The sequence below is a fragment of the Vipera ursinii genome, assembly GCF_947247035.1.
Source record: "Vipera ursinii genome assembly, chromosome: 16".
In the NCBI taxonomy this organism is placed as follows: domain Eukaryota; kingdom Metazoa; phylum Chordata; class Lepidosauria; order Squamata; family Viperidae; genus Vipera; species Vipera ursinii.
The window spans coordinates 5,289,592-5,306,215 of record NC_139529.1 but is presented as its reverse complement, the minus strand read 5'-3'; the positions used below and the strand labels follow the sequence as shown (position 1 = coordinate 5,306,215).

Below are 16,624 nucleotides of genomic sequence, written 5' to 3'. Positions count from 1 at the left end.
TCTAAAAGTAGTAGTAGTAGTAGTAGTAATAATTATTATTATTCCTATGAAGTCCTACCCAAGGTAATTTTTATCATCATCATTATTCCTATCATGTCCTTCCCAAGGTATTTTATTTTTATTATTATTGTTGCTGTTGCTGTTGCTATTATTCTTATCAAACCTGTCAAGTCCCAAGGAATAATAATAATAATAATAATAATAATAATAATAATAATAATAATAATAATAATAAACCACCACCTTTATTGTCAAAGTGCAACATGTGTACATTGAGATTAGATGAGCCTGCCCCCGTGCTCTCTCCCCCCAACACACAGTGACAACAAACCCTCCATCCCACCACACCATGTGAGCCAACTACACCACACACCGGCCTCCCAAGTCAATTCTGCAAAAATTCACAGAGATTATATCCCATTTAAAAGCCTAACAGCCCACGGATAAAAGCTATTTTTCAGCCTGTTGGTACGGCTGGCTATATTCCTATATCTCCTACCGGATGGTAGGAGAGTAAAGAGATACCGTCCAGGGTGTGAGTCATCCCTGAGAATATTATTATTATTATTATTGTTATTATTATTATTATTACTATTATTATTATTATATTATTATTATTGCTGTTGTTGTTATTGTTGCAATTGCTTCCTAGATGCCGTGGCTTTGATTTTTAAAGAGCAAAATAGCAAGTTAGGTATTTCTATCTTCCTAAGAATTTTGATTATATTTCACGGCTGTGATTTGCGCCTGACTTAAAAAAAAGACTCCAGCTTCCGTCCTTAAGCAAAATGGCGGCCGAAACCTTCCCGCCAGGCCTCCCGTGATAGGCCACGGGGCTAGTGACGTCACACTAACTGAACCAAGAGGCAAAGGCGGAGCTCGGCTTTTTTTTTTTTCTTTTCTGTTTCTGTTTTAACTTTACGGCCGGCACCGGAAGTGGGCCTTCGGGAAGGAGGAAGAGGCGAAGCGGAGAGGCCATGACGCGTCCTCAGCCCCTCAGACAACTCCTACGCTGGGCTCTGGGTCACCGCGGCGACGAGCTACAAACCGTTCGAAAACGGGTGATGGTAAGACAGCCGCTTTTGCTAGGCGACGCCATGATGGCCAGGCTCCTTCCGGTTTGGAGTCGGTCGCTTCCGGGTTGGGTGGGGTCAATGCGACCCGGCAGCCCAAAGAGGTAAAGCAAGCGTGGCAGTCACGTCAGACTTCCGGTTCTTTGTAACAGAAATCTTCCATATGCGGGCCGAGAAGGGAGAAGACGTTTAAATAAAAGACAGGTAGTGGGCCAGCTGTTCCTTCCAGATGTTTTGGACAAGACTTGCATTACTATCCAGATTAGATCTCAGCTTAGAAGAGTTGCAGCTGTTGTCCCCAGTTTCCACCTCTCCCAATGCAACGTTCCATCTGGCTGCTTTGCAAGCAAGGAAAAGATGGATTTAAAGGGAATTACAATTGGGGGATCTTGCCCAGCGTGCCTTCCAGATCTTGAGGTCCCAGCCCCAGCCCCGAAGCTTGGGGACAATGTGATCTGAAGACCATCTACAATATAGATCAGGGGTAGGCAACCTTGGCTGTTTTATGACTTGTGGACTTCAACTCCCAGAATTCTTGAGCCAGCATGGGGGAACTATGGCTCCCTCATGACTCGTGGACTTCAACTCCCAGAATTCCTGAGCCAGCATGGGGGAACTTTGGCCCCCCTCATGACTCGCGGACTTCAACTCCCAGAATTCCTGAGCCAGCATGGCTCAGCATGGAAACCTCTCCCTTTCCCCTCAGCATGGCTGGCTCAGGAATTCTGGGAGTTGAAGTCCACGAGTCATAAAAGAGCCAAGGTTGCCTACCCGTGGTATAGACCAGGGGTAGGCAACCTCGGCTCTTTTATGACTCATGGACTTCTGGGAGTTGAAGTCCATGAGTCATAAAAGAGCCAAGGTTGCCTACCCGTGGTATAGACCATCTGGAGAAGGTTAGAGTAGATCATTTAATCCATCCCTGTGGACCATTCATTCCTCCTCCTCCTTTGCAGGTGGCTGGCCTGGGCAACTACACGCTCCCTGGCACCCGGCACAGCGTGGGCATGGCAATGCTGAACCACTTGGCCTCCAAGCTGAATATGGGTGACCAGTGGAAGAGAGACAAGCAATGCTGCGCGGACATGGCGGTGGCCCGCCTAGGAGACGCTGAGCTTCTGCTGATGAAACCTCGCAAGTTCATGAACCTCAATGGGACCTCCGTGGTCACAGCTGGTACGACAGGCTCTGCTTCGTCCTCTTCACTTGCCAATGGAGGTCCACCTCCTTCTTCAAGGTCCATATGCTACCAGGCGGCGGAGCCGCGGGTTGTTTCAATGATGGTTTGTTGAATGGGAGTCACTCCGCCGTTCCAAGAACGATTCTTTCCCGTGGGTGGCCAGCTTTGGGTTACTCAAGTCGCCCTGTTAGTTTATGGGTCACGCGATGAATTGAACCGTCTGTGGATCACCAACCAAGAGTAGCACGTTGGTGGCTGAGTTAGGGATACAGTTAAGATAGAATGTGTGGTTTTCCCAACATTGTCTGCTGGGTCATATTGTAATGCGTGAATTATACAACATGGAGGGAAGGGGAAAGGAGTAAATGGATGAAGAAGGGAAGGGAGGGGAAGGGAAGGAAAGGGAGAAAATGGATGAAAAAGAGAAGAGGGGAGTAAATAGATGAAGAAGGGAGTAAATGGATGAAAAAGGGAAGAGTGTGATGAATCCACCTCGCAAAAACTAAACCTATTCAAACCAGTTGTCTCCAACTAGATTGGTCTCTCCCATCTCTGACCATCTCTTCTGTCGCCAGCGGAAAAATTCAGCCTCAATATTGAAGATATTTATCTGGTCCACGATGATCTGGATAAGCCTCTGGGGAAGATCTCCTTAAAACTGGGAGGCAGTGCAAGGTACCTGATGCCAAACAATTATATTTTTAGTTTATAGACACCCGCAGGCTCCTTAGTCGTAGTACAGGTGTTCTAAAGTGGCTGGCTCATTCTGGGCTTAGTGTGAGTTTAGCCAGGTCTTTTAAGTCACAATTAAGCTAGGATTACTGAAATAAACCCATCCTGAAGGAAAGCCAGGATCTCACAAGCCTTGTTTTCTCTTTCAGAGGTCACAACGGAGTCCGTTCCTGTATCAGCTGCCTGCACTCTGACGTAGGTCTGAATTTCGCTTTCCGATCCCTTCCTTACGCCCTCGTGTTGCCGTCGGAACTGCAGATCCTTGATTGCCAGTCCTGCGAAACGGCATCTCGGCTTACCGCGAGCGAACCCCCTTTGCCCGCTTGGCGTAGTTTATTTCTTGCTTGGGGGCGGGGTAGAGCCCGGTTAAAGAGGGCCACGGACGTGGTGGTTGCCAGGCTTAAAAAGCAACGCTGTGTGTGGTTAGAACTGCCCGTCTGCCTGCACGCAAGTCCTAGTCAGTTTCCCTCTGCTGAGCGGGGGATGCGAATTGGGGCAGGGCCCTCTTGAGAAGAGAAACGGCTCAGCTGATCTGATGATGCATGAGGGGTTCAGGGAATCTGTCCCCCAGGTGCAGCTTTTCCACGCCTTCTCTCTCCGCAGCGTATGGCGCGGCTGAGGATCGGCATCGGCCGTCCGACGGGGAAGGCAGCCGTAGAAGACTACGTCCTAAGCCAGTTTACCAACGCGGAGCAAGAGGTTTTGCCGTCCCTTTTTGAGCGGGCAACCACGATCCTTCTCCAGCATCTTCAACAGAATTGTGGCCAAAGGGAGTCCCCGGGTCCCTGCGATGGACTCGCCAGCCCCCCAGACAAAACAGAAGGCAGAGGGCCATCTCGAACCGACCTATAAGAACGGCCAAGGAAAGCAGCCGAGTGATGTGTTTGTGTGTGTGTGCGTGTGTGAACTGTGGCTGGGCTTGCCCAGTGGTTGCGGCTTTGCACAATGGACAAATCGTACTCCAAGAATTTAGGGTTAGGGTCCTCTAAGGGGCTGCGGCCGGATAATCCAACTACCAGACTGTGGTGAAAACGGGGGGGGGGTGTCTTACAAAAGCAAAAGGGAGGTTGAGGATTGGGCAACACACACACACACACACACACACGGCGTAATATTTTGTTCTTTGGTGCCCGTAGAATTACAGTTTTAGGAGAAACAAAATCATGTTTCTAGTTCTTACGAAGTCCCGCTTTGAATGTTTGTGTGTGGTGGGGGAAGGTCTTTCCTGATGCCTGAGCCGTTTGTGATGAGAAAAATGTAATTTGCACAGACAGTCCTTGACTTAATGACCGTCAGGGATCCTGCCCGTTAACGGCGGTCAATAAGCGAGGTGCCGGGGGGGTCGCCCTGCAAGTTATCCTGGATCTCCAGAGCGAATGCCGAGAGCCCAGACCGTAATCGTACAACCAGAGGGCCACTGCGAGGTGGCTGTCCGGATGCCGTAATTTAGAACCATCGTCCTAAGTTGAGGACTACCTGCGGTCGGTTCCTCCCCACCCCGGGAGCGACGAAGCGCTTCCCTTCTCCGCCCTTTTTGAAAAAGGAAGACTTTGGGGCGCCGAGATCGAAGGCTACCGTCCACTTTAATTTGGCTACAAGACAGGAAAAAAAGCAACAACAGCCAATTGGGGGTGAGTGGCAGGTAGCCCCCCCCCCCAGCACCTTGGCAGCGGCCTGTCACATTCTCCACCCCCCCCACCCCCACCCCCAGCCGGTTGGGTCTCTGCCAGGGATGGAGCCGTTCTCATTCCCCACTCCTGGCTACGAGGCGCTCTGGTTTGTTTCCATTTTTATCCGGGTTTGCACAGGTCAATTCCATGTATCTTTTTTTTTAAAAGAATAAAGCCACCGTGTGCGCGTGCCGTTTCCGTTCCCCCCACCCCCAGGAGGAATAGCTTCGGGCCCCCCGCCCCTGGTCTTCTGCCCTACTTGCTGAGCAGTTCCTGCCTGGCAAGGTGGGTCACTATTTCCGGCAAGTCTTCACGGATCACCACCTCCTCCGAACCTTGCCCGCTTTCCGCTGGCACGTGGGCAGCACTACGGGCCGCTGGGTTGCTGTGGCTGCTGCTGTGATTCTCGCCTCTCCACGACGATAAAGACTACGGAGGGAGAAAGCGGGGGGGGGGGGCGGGAGGGGGGGCGGAAGGAGGAGAAATTTAAGGTGGGGGTGCTGTTTTCATGAGGGCTACCGGCCCCGTTTTCTAACGGCTAGAACTCCTGCTTCAGGAGGACTAGACTCCTACTTGGCGAGGACTAGCGTCCTATTTCAGGAGGAGCAAATTCAATTTCATGAGGTCGAGACGCCCTCTGTTTCGTGAGGACTCGGCGCCCTGTTTCATAAGGACTAGAAACCCCAACCCGTTTCAAGAGGACTAGACGGAATCCTATGTCCCGAAGACTAAAAAAAACCTCTTTCAGGAGGAACAGAAACCCTCCGTTTCATTTATTTATTTTATTTTATATTTTAATTCCATTTATATCCCGCCCTTCTCCGAAGACTCAGGGCGGCTTACAAGCTTTAGCAGTAGCCTTCATTCTATGTATATGCCTGCTTATTAGGGCTTTCACACACACACCCCCAAGCGGCATTATTACAAAGTCAGCTTATTGCCCCCAACAATCTGGGTCCTCATTTTACCTACCTCGGAAGGATGGAAGGCTGAGTCAACCTTGAGCCTGGTGGGACTCGAACCTGCACTCATTGCAGGCAGCTGGTGTTACTTAGGGAGGCATTAACCCACGGCTCCACCAAGGCTCTTATATATAGCATAGTTTTAAAATGCAAAAATCCATAATATTAACCAAATGAGTTTTATAATAATTGAAAACTCTTAGGATCCCTATTTCACGAAATCCGAACCCCCTCCATTTCGGGAGGACTAGAATCCCTTTTTTCACGGAAGACTAGGAGCCCTCTCTTTCATGAGGACTAGAAACTCATTTGGACGAGGAGCAAAAGCCACGGAAGCAAACCACAGGGCAGCCAGCCTTCCTCACCTCCCGCCAAGGCCCGACCCTCCCCAGCCCCGCTGACCACCCACCTTGTTGGCGCTGCCGTAGGGCCGGAGGGGGATCATCTGGCTGGAGGAGAGGGACTCCACGGAGGGCAGGCTGTGCACCGGCTTGGGCAGCCGGAAAATGTTGCAGTGGGAGATGGTGCGCGAGGCCTTGGTGCGGCACTCGCTGGAGAAGCTGCGGAGGGAAGCGCCGGATCAGCCCCGGGCAGCGGAGGGTGTGGGTGCGCTTGTGTCGGGGTGCGTTTGCGGCTGTGCGTGGGTCTCAACCAGCGGGAGCCAGGCTGCAGACCCCTTCCCCACCGTCCTCCCTTCGGCAGCCCTTTCGCCTCCGTTTCCCGGGACCAGTTTTCAAGGCTGTGCTTCTCCCTTTCCCCGCTGCGGACAGAAAGTACACCTTATCCTTGACTTAACAGCCGTTCGTTTAGCGGCCGTTCCAACTTACACTGGAAAAAAGGGACTCGGGAGCACGGGTCACGCAAGCGCGGCACCATCCCCTGGGTCACGTGATCAAGGATCAGACACGTGGCAACCGACTTGTACTTACGACGCGGTTGCAGAGTCCCTGGGTAGGGGGTTTGTCGTGCGATTCCCCCCTTTGGCGGCCGGCAAAGTCAACGGGGAAGCCGCAGATTCGCTTAACCGCCGTGTGGCCACCTTTAACAACTGAAGGGTGGCGGGCAAGGTCGTAAAACGAGGCCGAACACCCCGAACAAAGGTCTCGCTTAGCCACGGAAACGTTGGGCGCAAAACAGGACGGCCTGTTAACGCCAGCCGTTCCCCGGGCACCTCAGCCCCATTTGCCAGCACGCAGCCAACGCTTCCCGGTTGGGTGGGGTTCTGCGGGGTCCCCGCCAACCTCCAGCTTTGGGGATCCCGCCGGGGAGGTGCCCCGCGGTCTCTTTGGCAGCTCTCGCACCTTCTGGATAGGTTGGTGACTTTGACCACCTTGCTCTCGATCCCGTGGAGGCCCTGCTGAGTGTCCAGGCGGGCGACGCCCCTTTGCACAAAATGGAGGATGCCCTGCAAGGTGTTTCTGCGCCGCAACTGGAACAGCACGTCAAAGTCCCCGCCTTCCTCCTCCGGCAGCGGCTGCTCCTGTGCAGAGAGGAGAGTGGTCAAAGGAGGGAAGCCCAGCCTGGAATGAAGGGGAAACGTCCTAGCGGCGAGGGCAGTTAACCGGTGGAACAGCTTGCCACCAGAAGTTGTGGGCGCTCCTGCAGGCTTTGGAGAAGAGACTGGAGAGCCGTTTGTCTGGAATGGTATAGGTCCTCCTGCTTGAGCAGGGGGCTGGACTAGATGACCTCCAAGGTCCCTTCCAGCTGTTATTCTATTCTATTAATATATGTTCTATTCTAATTTCTATTCTATTTCTATTCTATTCTATTCTATTAATATATATTCTATTCTAATTTCTATTCTATTCCACATATTCTATTCTATTCTATTCTATTAATATATATTCTATTCTAATTTCTATTCTATTCCACATATTCTATTCTATTCTATTCTATTCTATTAATATATATTCTATTCTAATTTCTATTCTATTAATATATATTCTATTCTAATTTCTATTCTATTCTATTCCACATATTCTATTCTATTCTATTCTATTCTATTCTGTTCTATTCTATTCTATTCTATTCTATTCTATTCTATTCTATTATTCTATTCTATTCTATTCTATTCTATTCTATTCTATTCTATTCTTCTATTCTATTCTATTCTATTCTTATATATTCTATTTTTAATTTCTATTCTATTAATATATATTCTATTCTATTCTGTTCTATTAATATATATTCTATTCTATTCTATTCTATTAATATATATTCTATTCTATTCTGTGAATATATATTCTATTCTATTCTATTCTATTCTATTCTATTCTATTCTATTCTATTCTATTCTATTCTATTCTATTCTATTCTATTCTATTCTATTCTATCCTGTATTTTATTATTCTATTCTATTCTGTTCTGCATATTCTAACATTTCACCCAGTAATAGTAAAGCACAATAAAATATAAACGTCCAAGTACGAACGTCAGGGCCAACTAACCGTTTAATAGAAAAAGCATTGTTTCTATTAAAAAAGAATCAGAGGAAGAAAAAGAGCTCAGATTGCAAAGGAAACTAACATTGTTGGTGTGACGCTCGGGTTCTTTTCGTCCGATCTGCACACACACACACACACAGACACGCAATGCAACTTGGGTTGTAAAAGAACTTTCCCCCGCTACCACCTGCTTTCAAATGTTCTAGTTGTTAAGCAGCACAAAGTAGACCTTACCTCCAGAGAGTAAGGGCGGCTCTGAAGAGGAGGGGATTTCTTTGTCCAAACTGGTTGCGAGAATGTCTTTAGTGTCCACACACACACACACACACACCTGCCTAAACTCCCGGCTTTGGGCCAGCCGCATTCAACCCGTCCTACCTGGCAGGGCTGTTAAGTCTGTGGGGATTAAAATGGGAAGGAGGAGCCCGGTCCGACCATGAGTGACACAAAACTCCCTCTGGCACAAGCGTGACTCCTGGCTGGATTCGAACTCCGGCTACAATTGGCGTCTCATTGACGCCTGGAGCGGTGCTGCCCCCCCCCCCCCCACTGCCGCCGGCATTCCCTCCCGGGGGTCCAGGTGGGCCCCCCCTCCCCAGTGGAAGGCTCACCACCAGCACTTCCTTCAGGCCCTGCGCCGTGTGCTTCAGCAGCCTCTCCGCGTTGGCCCGGCGCTGCTGCTCGCTCTGCAGTAACTTCAGCTGCTCGTGGTCCTTGGCCATCTTTTGGCCCAGCTCTTCTTTCAGCAGGCTGAGTTCTTCTCTGAGGGAGGGGGGGAAAAGGGAAGGAGAAAAAGGGAGGAAGAAAAAAGAAAGGGAGGGAGGAAAGAAAAGGAGGGAGGGAGGGAGGGGAAGAGAGGGAGGGAGACAGGAGGGAGGGGAGGAAGGAGAAAAGATAGGAAAAGAGAAAAAGAAAAAGGGAGGGAGGGAGGGAAGAAAGGGGGAGGAAGAAAAAGGAAGGAGAGGGAGAGAGAGAGAGGGAAGGAAGGAAAAGATAGGAGAAGAAAAAAGGGGGGAGGGAAAGAAAGAAAGAAAGAAAGAAAGAAAGAAAGAAAGAAAGAAAGAAAGAAAGAAAGAGGAAGGAAGGAAAAGGAGGAAGGCAGAGCGAGGGAAGGAAGGAAGGAGAAGATAGGAAAAGAAAAAAGAGGGAGGGAAGGGAAAGAAAGAGAAAGAAGGGATGGGAAAGAAAGAAAGAAAGAAAGAAAGAAAGAAAGAAAGAAAGAAAGAAAGAAAGAAAGAAAGAAAGAAAGAAAGAAAGAAAGAAAAGAAAGAAAGAGAAAGAAAGAAAAGAAAGAAAGAGAAAGAAAGAAAGAAAAAAAAAGAGGAAGGAAGGAAGGAAGGAAAAGGAGGAAGGCAGAGCGAGGGAAGGAAGGAAGGAGAAGATAGAAAAAGAAAAAAGGGAGGGAGGGAAGGGAAAGAAAGAAAGAAAGAAAGAAAGAAAGAAAGAAAGAAAGAAAGAAAGAAAAGGAGGAAGGCAGAGCGAGGGAAGGAAGGAAGGAAAAGATAGGAAAAGAAAAAAGGGAGGGAGGTAAGGGAAAGAAAGAAAGAAAGAGAAAGAAAGAAAGAAAGAAAGAAAGAAAGAAAGAAAGAAAGAAAGAAAGAAAAGAAAAAGAAAGAGGAAGGAAGGAAGGAAGGAAGGAAGGAAAAGGAGGAAGGTAGAGCGAGGGAAGGAAGAAAGGAAAAGAGGAAAAGAAAAAAGAGGGAGGGCGGGAAGGGAATGAAAGAAAAAGAAAGAAAGAAAGAAAGAAAGAGAAAGAGAAAGAAAGAGGAAGGAAGGAAAAGGAGGAAGGCAGAGCGAGGGAAGGAAGAAAGGAAGGAGAAGATAGGAAAAGAGGAAGAAGGGGGAGAAGAAAGATAGAAAGAGGAAGGAAGGAAGGAGAAAGAATGAAATTTCAGGAAAGAAAGATCTTCTCTTTCCCTCTCCTGCTGGGCCTTCCCTGAGACGGGAGACGGGAGATGCTCCAGAAGCCGCCAGCCTCTCCACCCTTCAGGACGCAGGCAGAAAAAGGGGCTCCGTCCTAAGGGACAGGAGAGGAATTTATGGCCGGGGCCCCGTCGTCGGAGTGTATCCCGCAGCTCCCGTCTCGCTATTCCGTCGCGAGCGGGGCAGGCGGGGAGATTTACCGGAGGAGCAGATTCTGCTGGAAGAGGGTCTCGCTCGACTTCTGCGCCTTGGCCAGGTGGGCTTTTGCCTTCCGCTGCTCCTCCAACTCACTCTGCAGCTCTTTGCATTTCTCCGTCAGCATCCAGATCATCTACCCGACAGGGAAGGCGTGCAAATATTCACATTTTGGAGTTTCGGCCCTCCAGCCCAGAGGAGCAGCCCGCGGTGGCTCAGGGTCAGCTTCTCCGGGGAAAGGAGAGTCTGATCCAGGGCGTTAAGAGGCGAGTCCTCGAATTATGACCGACACGGAGCCTGCCCGTCACGATCGCTAAGGCATCACGGTCGTAAAATGGGTCGGTAACATGACCAGCTTGAGTTTACAGCTCTGTTGGGAGCTTCCAACGCTTGTTTAGCAACCAGTTGCAAGCTGAGGACTTACTTTACTACAACGGTAGGTCTGTTTGTAGCTTCAAACACTCCTTTAGTGACCAGCCGTAAGCCGAGGACTACCTTTAATACAATGGTAGGTCTCTAGCTTCAAACACTCGTTTAGTGACCGGTCATAAGCAGAGGAATACCTTTAATACAACCGTAGGTCTCTTTGTAGCTTCAAACGCTCATTAAGCGACCAGCCGTTAAGTGGGCGCCAGAGAGGCCAACTCGGGGCCAAGGAGCCGGGCTGCTTGGCCCGGGGGGGGGGGAGCCGCCGTTGCTGACCCCGGGGGATGAAGGCACCTGCCTTCTGGTGGCCGAGGCTGTTCTTGACCATCTTCTTCTCGTTCTGCTCCAGCAGCTGGAGCTGCTTGGCAGCCTCGGCGTGCGCCCCCTTCAGGCGGTCGTTCTCCTGGATCAGCTGCAGGCTCTGCTCCGTCACCTTGGTCAGCTGCAGGCTGATGGCCACGTTCTCCCGGATGGTGCGCTTGGTGGTCTCCGCCATCTGGTTGTTGGCCACTTTGCGGAACTCGGCGGCCACGGCGTTCACCCGGTGCAGCATGTCTTTCTTCATTCTGTGGAGGAGGAGGGGGGGGAGGCTTACGCGTAAACGAGCCGACAGGCCGAACATATCCAACGTGCTGTCCTCCTCCTCCTATTTTGCCCACAGCAGCAACCCCTGCGAGGTAGGCTGGGCTGAGAAGCGGGGACTGGCCCAAAGTCACCCAGTGGGCTTTCATGACTAAGGAGGCACTACAACTTACCCTCACCTGGTGATTGGCCCAAAGTCACCCTGCTGGCTTTCATGGCTAAGGCGGGACTAGAACTCACCGTCTCCTGGTGATTGCCTCATGGCTAAGGCGGGACTGGAACTCACCGTCTCCTGGTGATTGTCTCATGGCTAAGGCAGGACCGGAACTCACCGTCTCCTGTTGATTGCCTCATGGCTAAGGCGGGACTAGAACTCACTGTCTCCTGGTGATTGCCTCATGGCTAAGGCGGGACTGGAACTCACCGTCTCCTGGTGATTGCCTCATGGCTAAGGCGGGACTGGAACTCACCGTCTCCTGGTGATTGTCTCATGGCTAAGGTGGGACTAGAACTCACAGCCACCCACTTTCTAACCTGGTTGCTTAACCACTAGACCAAACTAGGGCCATTGAAATCACAAGGAAGCAACTAATTTAGCAGGTAAAAAAAAATAATCCCCATTTTTTTTTTTTAAAAAAATGCCGGTTTAGAACGAGCTGCTGACCTCTCTTTATCGATCACGGCCTTCCGTTCGAGGTTGTAGATTACGTCCTTGTGTTGCTCCTCTTCCTTCCTCAGCTGGTTTTCCCGCTCGGCAAATTTCGCCAAAATCTCGTCTTTCTGCAGCCGGAATTCCTCCAGCGCAGCCAACTTCCCACCTGCGCCGGAGAGAGAAAGCATCGTTTCCACCGTGGATTCGTCTCAGATGCCAAACACACACAAACCCACCCCCACACACCCCCACAGACACACAGATGTGCATTGCTCGAAAGTGTGAATGCAGAACAGGATAGACTTTGATAAAACCTATTTTATCCGAACGTCCAGATTGAGTCCCACTTTTGTTCCATGCAGAATCAGCCTTCTGAACTCTCAAAGCTTCCTCTTTCCGCTTTGTATCCAAGATAAATAGTGATTAACATTTATACGTGTTTATGTGTAAGGGTGCAGCCGCATACATAGGTATGTACATAGCATGTCTATATGTGTGCTATGTATGTGTACACCTTTAAGAGCAGGCAATGCGATTTCATTTTTAATGTGTGCCAGTGGGCCCACAGTAGAAAATGACAACAAAGGTTATCTTATCTTATCTTATCCTATCCTATCACCTATATCCTATCCTATTCTATATCCTATTTCCTATCCTATATCTTATCCTATCCTATATCTTAGAATAGAATACAGCTGGAAGGGACCTTGGAGGTCTTCTAGTCCAACCCCCTGCTCAAGCAGGAGAACCTATTCCATCTCAAAAAAGTGACTGTCCAGCCTCTTCTTAAAAAACTCCAGAGATGGAGCGCCCACGATCTCTGGTGGCAAGCTGTTCCACTGGTTAATTGTCCTCACTGTCAGGAAGTTTCTCCTCAATTCCAGGTTGCTTCTCTCTTTGGTCAGTTTCCATCCATTGTTTCTCGTCCTGCCCTCTGGTGCTTTGGTGAATAATGTGACCCCCTCTTCTTGGTGGCAGCCCCTCAAATACTGGAAGACTGCTATCCTGTCTCCCCTATTTCTTCTTTTTTTTAGACTAGCCATACCCAAATCCCGCAGCCGTTCTTCGTATGTTTTAGTCTCCAGGCCTTGGATCATCTTAGTTGCTCTTCTCTGTACTTGTACCTTTGATTTTTCCTGCCCGGATGTAAAACTTGGCTTTTCTCCACGTTGAAACCCCATTCTTGTTCCGTCCCGTCCGATTCTACCCAATATCCCATCCTATCCCATCTTATTCTGTGCAAGTCTGCTCAGGCACTTCATTTCGCATTTCTCTCCAATGCCATTTATTATTATTATTATTATTATTATTATTATTATTATTATTATTATTATTATTATTATTATTATTATTATTATTATTATTATTATTATTATTATTTTAAGGATTGGACCGGATGCAATGGAGCTTACTTAGCAGCATGTTCTCCGCAGTGAGCTGGTCCTTGGTTTCTTGGAATTCGTGCCTCAGTTGGACCAGCTGGGTCTCAAAGGCGTCCTTCTCCAGGTCTTTGGCCTGCTGGAGGTTCTGCAGCTGGACGGTCAAGTCGGCGATCTCGTCCACGCGCTGGTTGAGTGCCTTCTTCAGGAAGGCCACGATCTCCTTGTTGTCCGTCAACATTTTCTCATATTCGCTCCGGAAAAGTTCTTCGCTTACCTGCAGCTGGTCCCACTTCTGCTGGTACCTGTGCAAAGCGACAGCCGCCACCCCACCCCACCCCACCCCAGGCGCCCCAGATCAATCTACGGGGAGTCCTCGACGTACGACCTCAGGTTTGGGTCACTAAGCGAGGCAAGTAGTTTCGCCCTGTTTGACGGCTTTTCTTGCCCCGTTTCTTACGTGAATCACGGCTGTCGTTCGGTTAACAACCCGGTTGTCGCGTGATTTGGGTTGTCAGAAGCAAGACAGCTTTGCTCTGCTTGACGACCCTCCTCGCCCTTGCCGTCCCCTGCGGTTGTTAAGTTAGTCACACGGTGGCTAAACGAATCTGGCTTCCCCACATTGACTTTGCTTGTCGCAAAAGGGGATTGTGTGACACACACACACACACACACACACACTGGGGGACACTGCGGCCATCGTAAATGTGAGTCGCTTGCAAACCAGCCCAGTTTTGATCACGGGGATGCCGCGACGGTCGTTAAGGACAGCTGGTCCTTACCGCACTTCACTTAGTGACTTGTTTCGAAGTTAACAACGGCCCTGGAAAAGGGGACTTATGTCTCTTTGTCACCCTTACAACGCACATGGTCACCTGGCCAAAATTCGAGCCCTCGGCAACTGACTCACATTTACGACGGTCGCAGCGTCTTGATCCCCTTTTGCAACAATGGGGGGAGCCAGATTCATTTAGCGACCGTGTGACTAACTTAACAACCGCCGGGGACAGCGAGGGCAAGAAATGTCGTAAGACAGGGCAAAACTGTCTTGCTTAGTAACAGAAAGTTCGGGCTTCATTGGGGTCGTATGTCAAGGACTTCCTGTACGAAAAACGGTGATACGTCATTTCCTCCCCCCACCCCGGTGCCATTGTGACTTCAAACGGCCACTAAACAAAAGTCTGTAAGTCGAGGACTGTGTTAAAACACTCCGACACCCACCACAATCTTCCCCTTACCAGGGGTCCTTGCTTCCAGAGGCGCGGACCTCTGTTCCCAGAATTCCCGGCCCTCGTGGGCATTACGGAGGATTCTGGGAGTCAAAATCCAGTAGATTTAGGGCTTTGTGGAATTGCAACTTTAAAAAACCCTCAGCCCTCGGATTCCTACAGCTGCTCCTGATGCACCATAAAATCTCCAATTTTTGCAATGAGGGGTTGGGGTGACTGGTAGAGGCTTTTTTTCCCCTCCTCCCCCCAAAAAATGGGTACCAAACTCGAGAATTTCAACCCCTCCACGAATAAATCCTCAGCCAGAAACCAGAATGAGGGAAGGAACCCCCAAACGCAGAGGGGTGTCTTGGCCAAACGTTGCCAAGCTCTGACTTGCCTTGCCCAAGATGGGGCGACGAGCTATTAAAAAAAAAAAATCCGATTCTCGGGTGCTTTCGATCCCGGTGGACCCAATCCTGTGTTTCGGCAGCGACTTGGGAAAAGAGAGACGACTCGGGAGCTGAGCAACGTCCGGATCCGAAATGAATTTTTTTTGGGGGGTTTAAACCACTTGGGGTTCACTGCCTTCCAGCCTGGCCCCCCCGTCCCACTCCACCCCGGTCACCCCGCAAACTCACCGGGCCAGGCGCCCCTCCAGATCCCGTATCTGGATCAGATAAAATTCTCGGCTATGTTCTGGCACGATACTGTCATCCACCTCTGGCTCTTTTGGAGCCTCTTCTTTTTTGCGCCCCCTTTTTTTGGGTGCCATGGCTGACCTTCCGTTAAAGAGTTCTGCCCTTCCGGAGAGGCGAGGGGAAAGAGAAGAAAAAAAAAAAAAGAGAGAGAGAGAGAGAGAAAGAAACGGGAACAGGGGCTCTTTAAAAGGCAGAATGCCGGCCCGGTTGCTAGGCGAAAGGGATGTACACAGCAACACAGCCGCGGAATCCAACAGAGCCAGGCATCCATTCCAGAACCAAATCTCTGTCTGGAGCATTGAAGGCGGCAGCGCCAGGATTCCACTCCGGGCCCAGCCTTTGAAGGGCCTTCCGCAAAGGCTTGGAATACAAAACCCCTCGTTCCCAGCCAGAGGGAATCTTAACAGAGCCAGGCGTCCACTCCAGAACCAAACCTCTGTCTGGAGCATTGAAGGCGGCAGCGCCAGGATTCCACTCCGGGCCCAGCCTTTGAAGGGCCTTCCGCAAAGGCTTGGACTACAAAACCCCTCGTTCCCAGCCAGAGGGAATCTTAACAGAGCCAGGCGTCCACTCCAGAACCAAACCTCTGTCTGGAGCATTGAAGGCGGCAGCGCCAGGATTCCACTCCGGGCCCAGCCTTTGAAGGGCCTTCCGCAAAGGCTTGGACTACAAAACCCCTCGTTCCCAGCCAGAGGGAATCTTAACAGAGCCAGGCGTCCACTCCAGAACCAAACCTCTGTCTGGAGCATTGAAGGCGGCAGCGCCAGGATTCCACTCCGGGCCCAGCCTTTGAAGGGCCTTCCGCAAAGGCTTGGACTACAAAACCCCTCGTTCCCAGCCAGAGGGAATCTTAACAGAGCCAGGCGTCCACTCCAGAACCAAACCTCTGTCTGGAGCATTGAAGGCGGCAGCGCCAGGATTCCACTCCGGGCCCAGCCTTTGAAGGGCCTTCCGCAAAGGCTTGGACTACAAAACCCCTCATTCCCAGCCAGAGGGGCCTGCCCTGGGGGATCCTGGAGGGAGGGAAAGAAAAAGAAAAAAAAGGGAGGGAAGGGAAGGGGGAAAAAGGGGGAAAGGGGAAAAAGGAAGAGAGGGAGGAAGGGCGGAAAAGTTGGAGGAAAGGAAAGGGAGGAGAGAAGGAAAAGGGAAGGGCAAAAGGGAAATGGAGGAGGGAGGGAGGGAGGGAGGGAGAAAAAAGAAAAAGGAAGGAAGGAGAAAGGAAAGGATAGGCAAGGAAGAGGGAAGGGAAGGAGAAAGGAAGGAGAAGGGGAGAAGGGAGGAAGGGAGGGCGGAAAAGTTGGAGGAAAGGAAGGGAGGAAAGAGGAAGAAGAGGGAAGGGGAAAGGAAAATGGGGAAGGAAGGAAGGAGGGAAGGAAGGAAGGAAGGACAGAGGAAGACTGGAGAAAAGGAAGGGAGGAAAGAGGAAAAAGAAGAGGGAAGAGGAAAGGAAAATGGGGAAGGAAGGAAGGAAGGAAGGAAGGAAGGAAGGAAGGAAGG

The 16,624-nt window shown here is 50.2% G+C and overlaps 2 protein-coding genes across 2 annotated transcripts; one reads left to right on the top strand and one right to left on the bottom strand.

The window, feature by feature from the left end:
- The first annotated feature begins 615 nt into the window (after positions 1-615).
- PTRH1 (peptidyl-tRNA hydrolase 1 homolog) lies at positions 616-4,139 on the top strand. The gene is made up of 5 exons (XM_083374921.1): positions 616-1,067; positions 2,030-2,249; positions 2,829-2,928; positions 3,135-3,180; positions 3,589-4,139. The coding sequence occupies exons 1-5, from the start codon at positions 978-980 to the stop codon at positions 3,835-3,837; spliced, it is 705 nt and encodes a 234-aa protein (XP_083231047.1). The 5' UTR covers positions 616-977; the 3' UTR covers positions 3,838-4,139.
- Positions 4,140-4,628: 489 nt separating this feature from the next.
- On the bottom strand, positions 4,629-16,405 carry CFAP157 (cilia and flagella associated protein 157). Its single transcript, XM_083375233.1, has 9 exons — positions 15,068-16,405; positions 13,252-13,523; positions 11,852-12,005; positions 10,904-11,171; positions 10,185-10,315; positions 8,673-8,823; positions 6,919-7,097; positions 6,027-6,177; positions 4,629-5,084 (listed from the first exon to the last, which is right to left on the bottom strand). Exons 1-9 carry the CDS (start codon positions 16,024-16,026, stop codon positions 4,911-4,913), a joined length of 2,439 nt encoding a protein of 812 aa, XP_083231359.1. The 5' UTR covers positions 16,027-16,405; the 3' UTR covers positions 4,629-4,910.
- Positions 16,406-16,624: the final 219 nt, after the last annotated feature.

What these genes read in the sequence shown, in the direction of transcription:
- CFAP157 (XM_083375233.1), bottom strand. Translation starts at nt 16,026, where the DNA reads ATGCTCCAGACAGAGGTTTGGTTCTGGAGTGGACGCCTGGCTCTGTTA. An exon ending in CTGGAGGGGCGCCTGGCCCG is followed by an intron (nt 13,524 to 15,067) that starts GTGAGTTTGCGG and finishes CGCTTTGCACAG; the next exon opens with GTACCAGCAGAAGTGGGACC. An exon ending in CAGCAGAATCTGCTCCTCCG is followed by an intron (nt 8,824 to 10,184) that starts GTAAATCTCCCC and finishes CCCCTCCCTCAG; the next exon opens with AGAAGAACTCAGCCTGCTGA.
- PTRH1 (XM_083374921.1), top strand. Translation starts at nt 978, where the DNA reads ATGACGCGTCCTCAGCCCCTCAGACAACTCCTACGCTGGGCTCTGGGT. An exon ending in AAACTGGGAGGCAGTGCAAG is followed by an intron (nt 2,929 to 3,134) that starts GTACCTGATGCC and finishes TTTCTCTTTCAG; the next exon opens with AGGTCACAACGGAGTCCGTT. An exon ending in TCAGCTGCCTGCACTCTGAC is followed by an intron (nt 3,181 to 3,588) that starts GTAGGTCTGAAT and finishes CTCTCTCCGCAG; the next exon opens with CGTATGGCGCGGCTGAGGAT.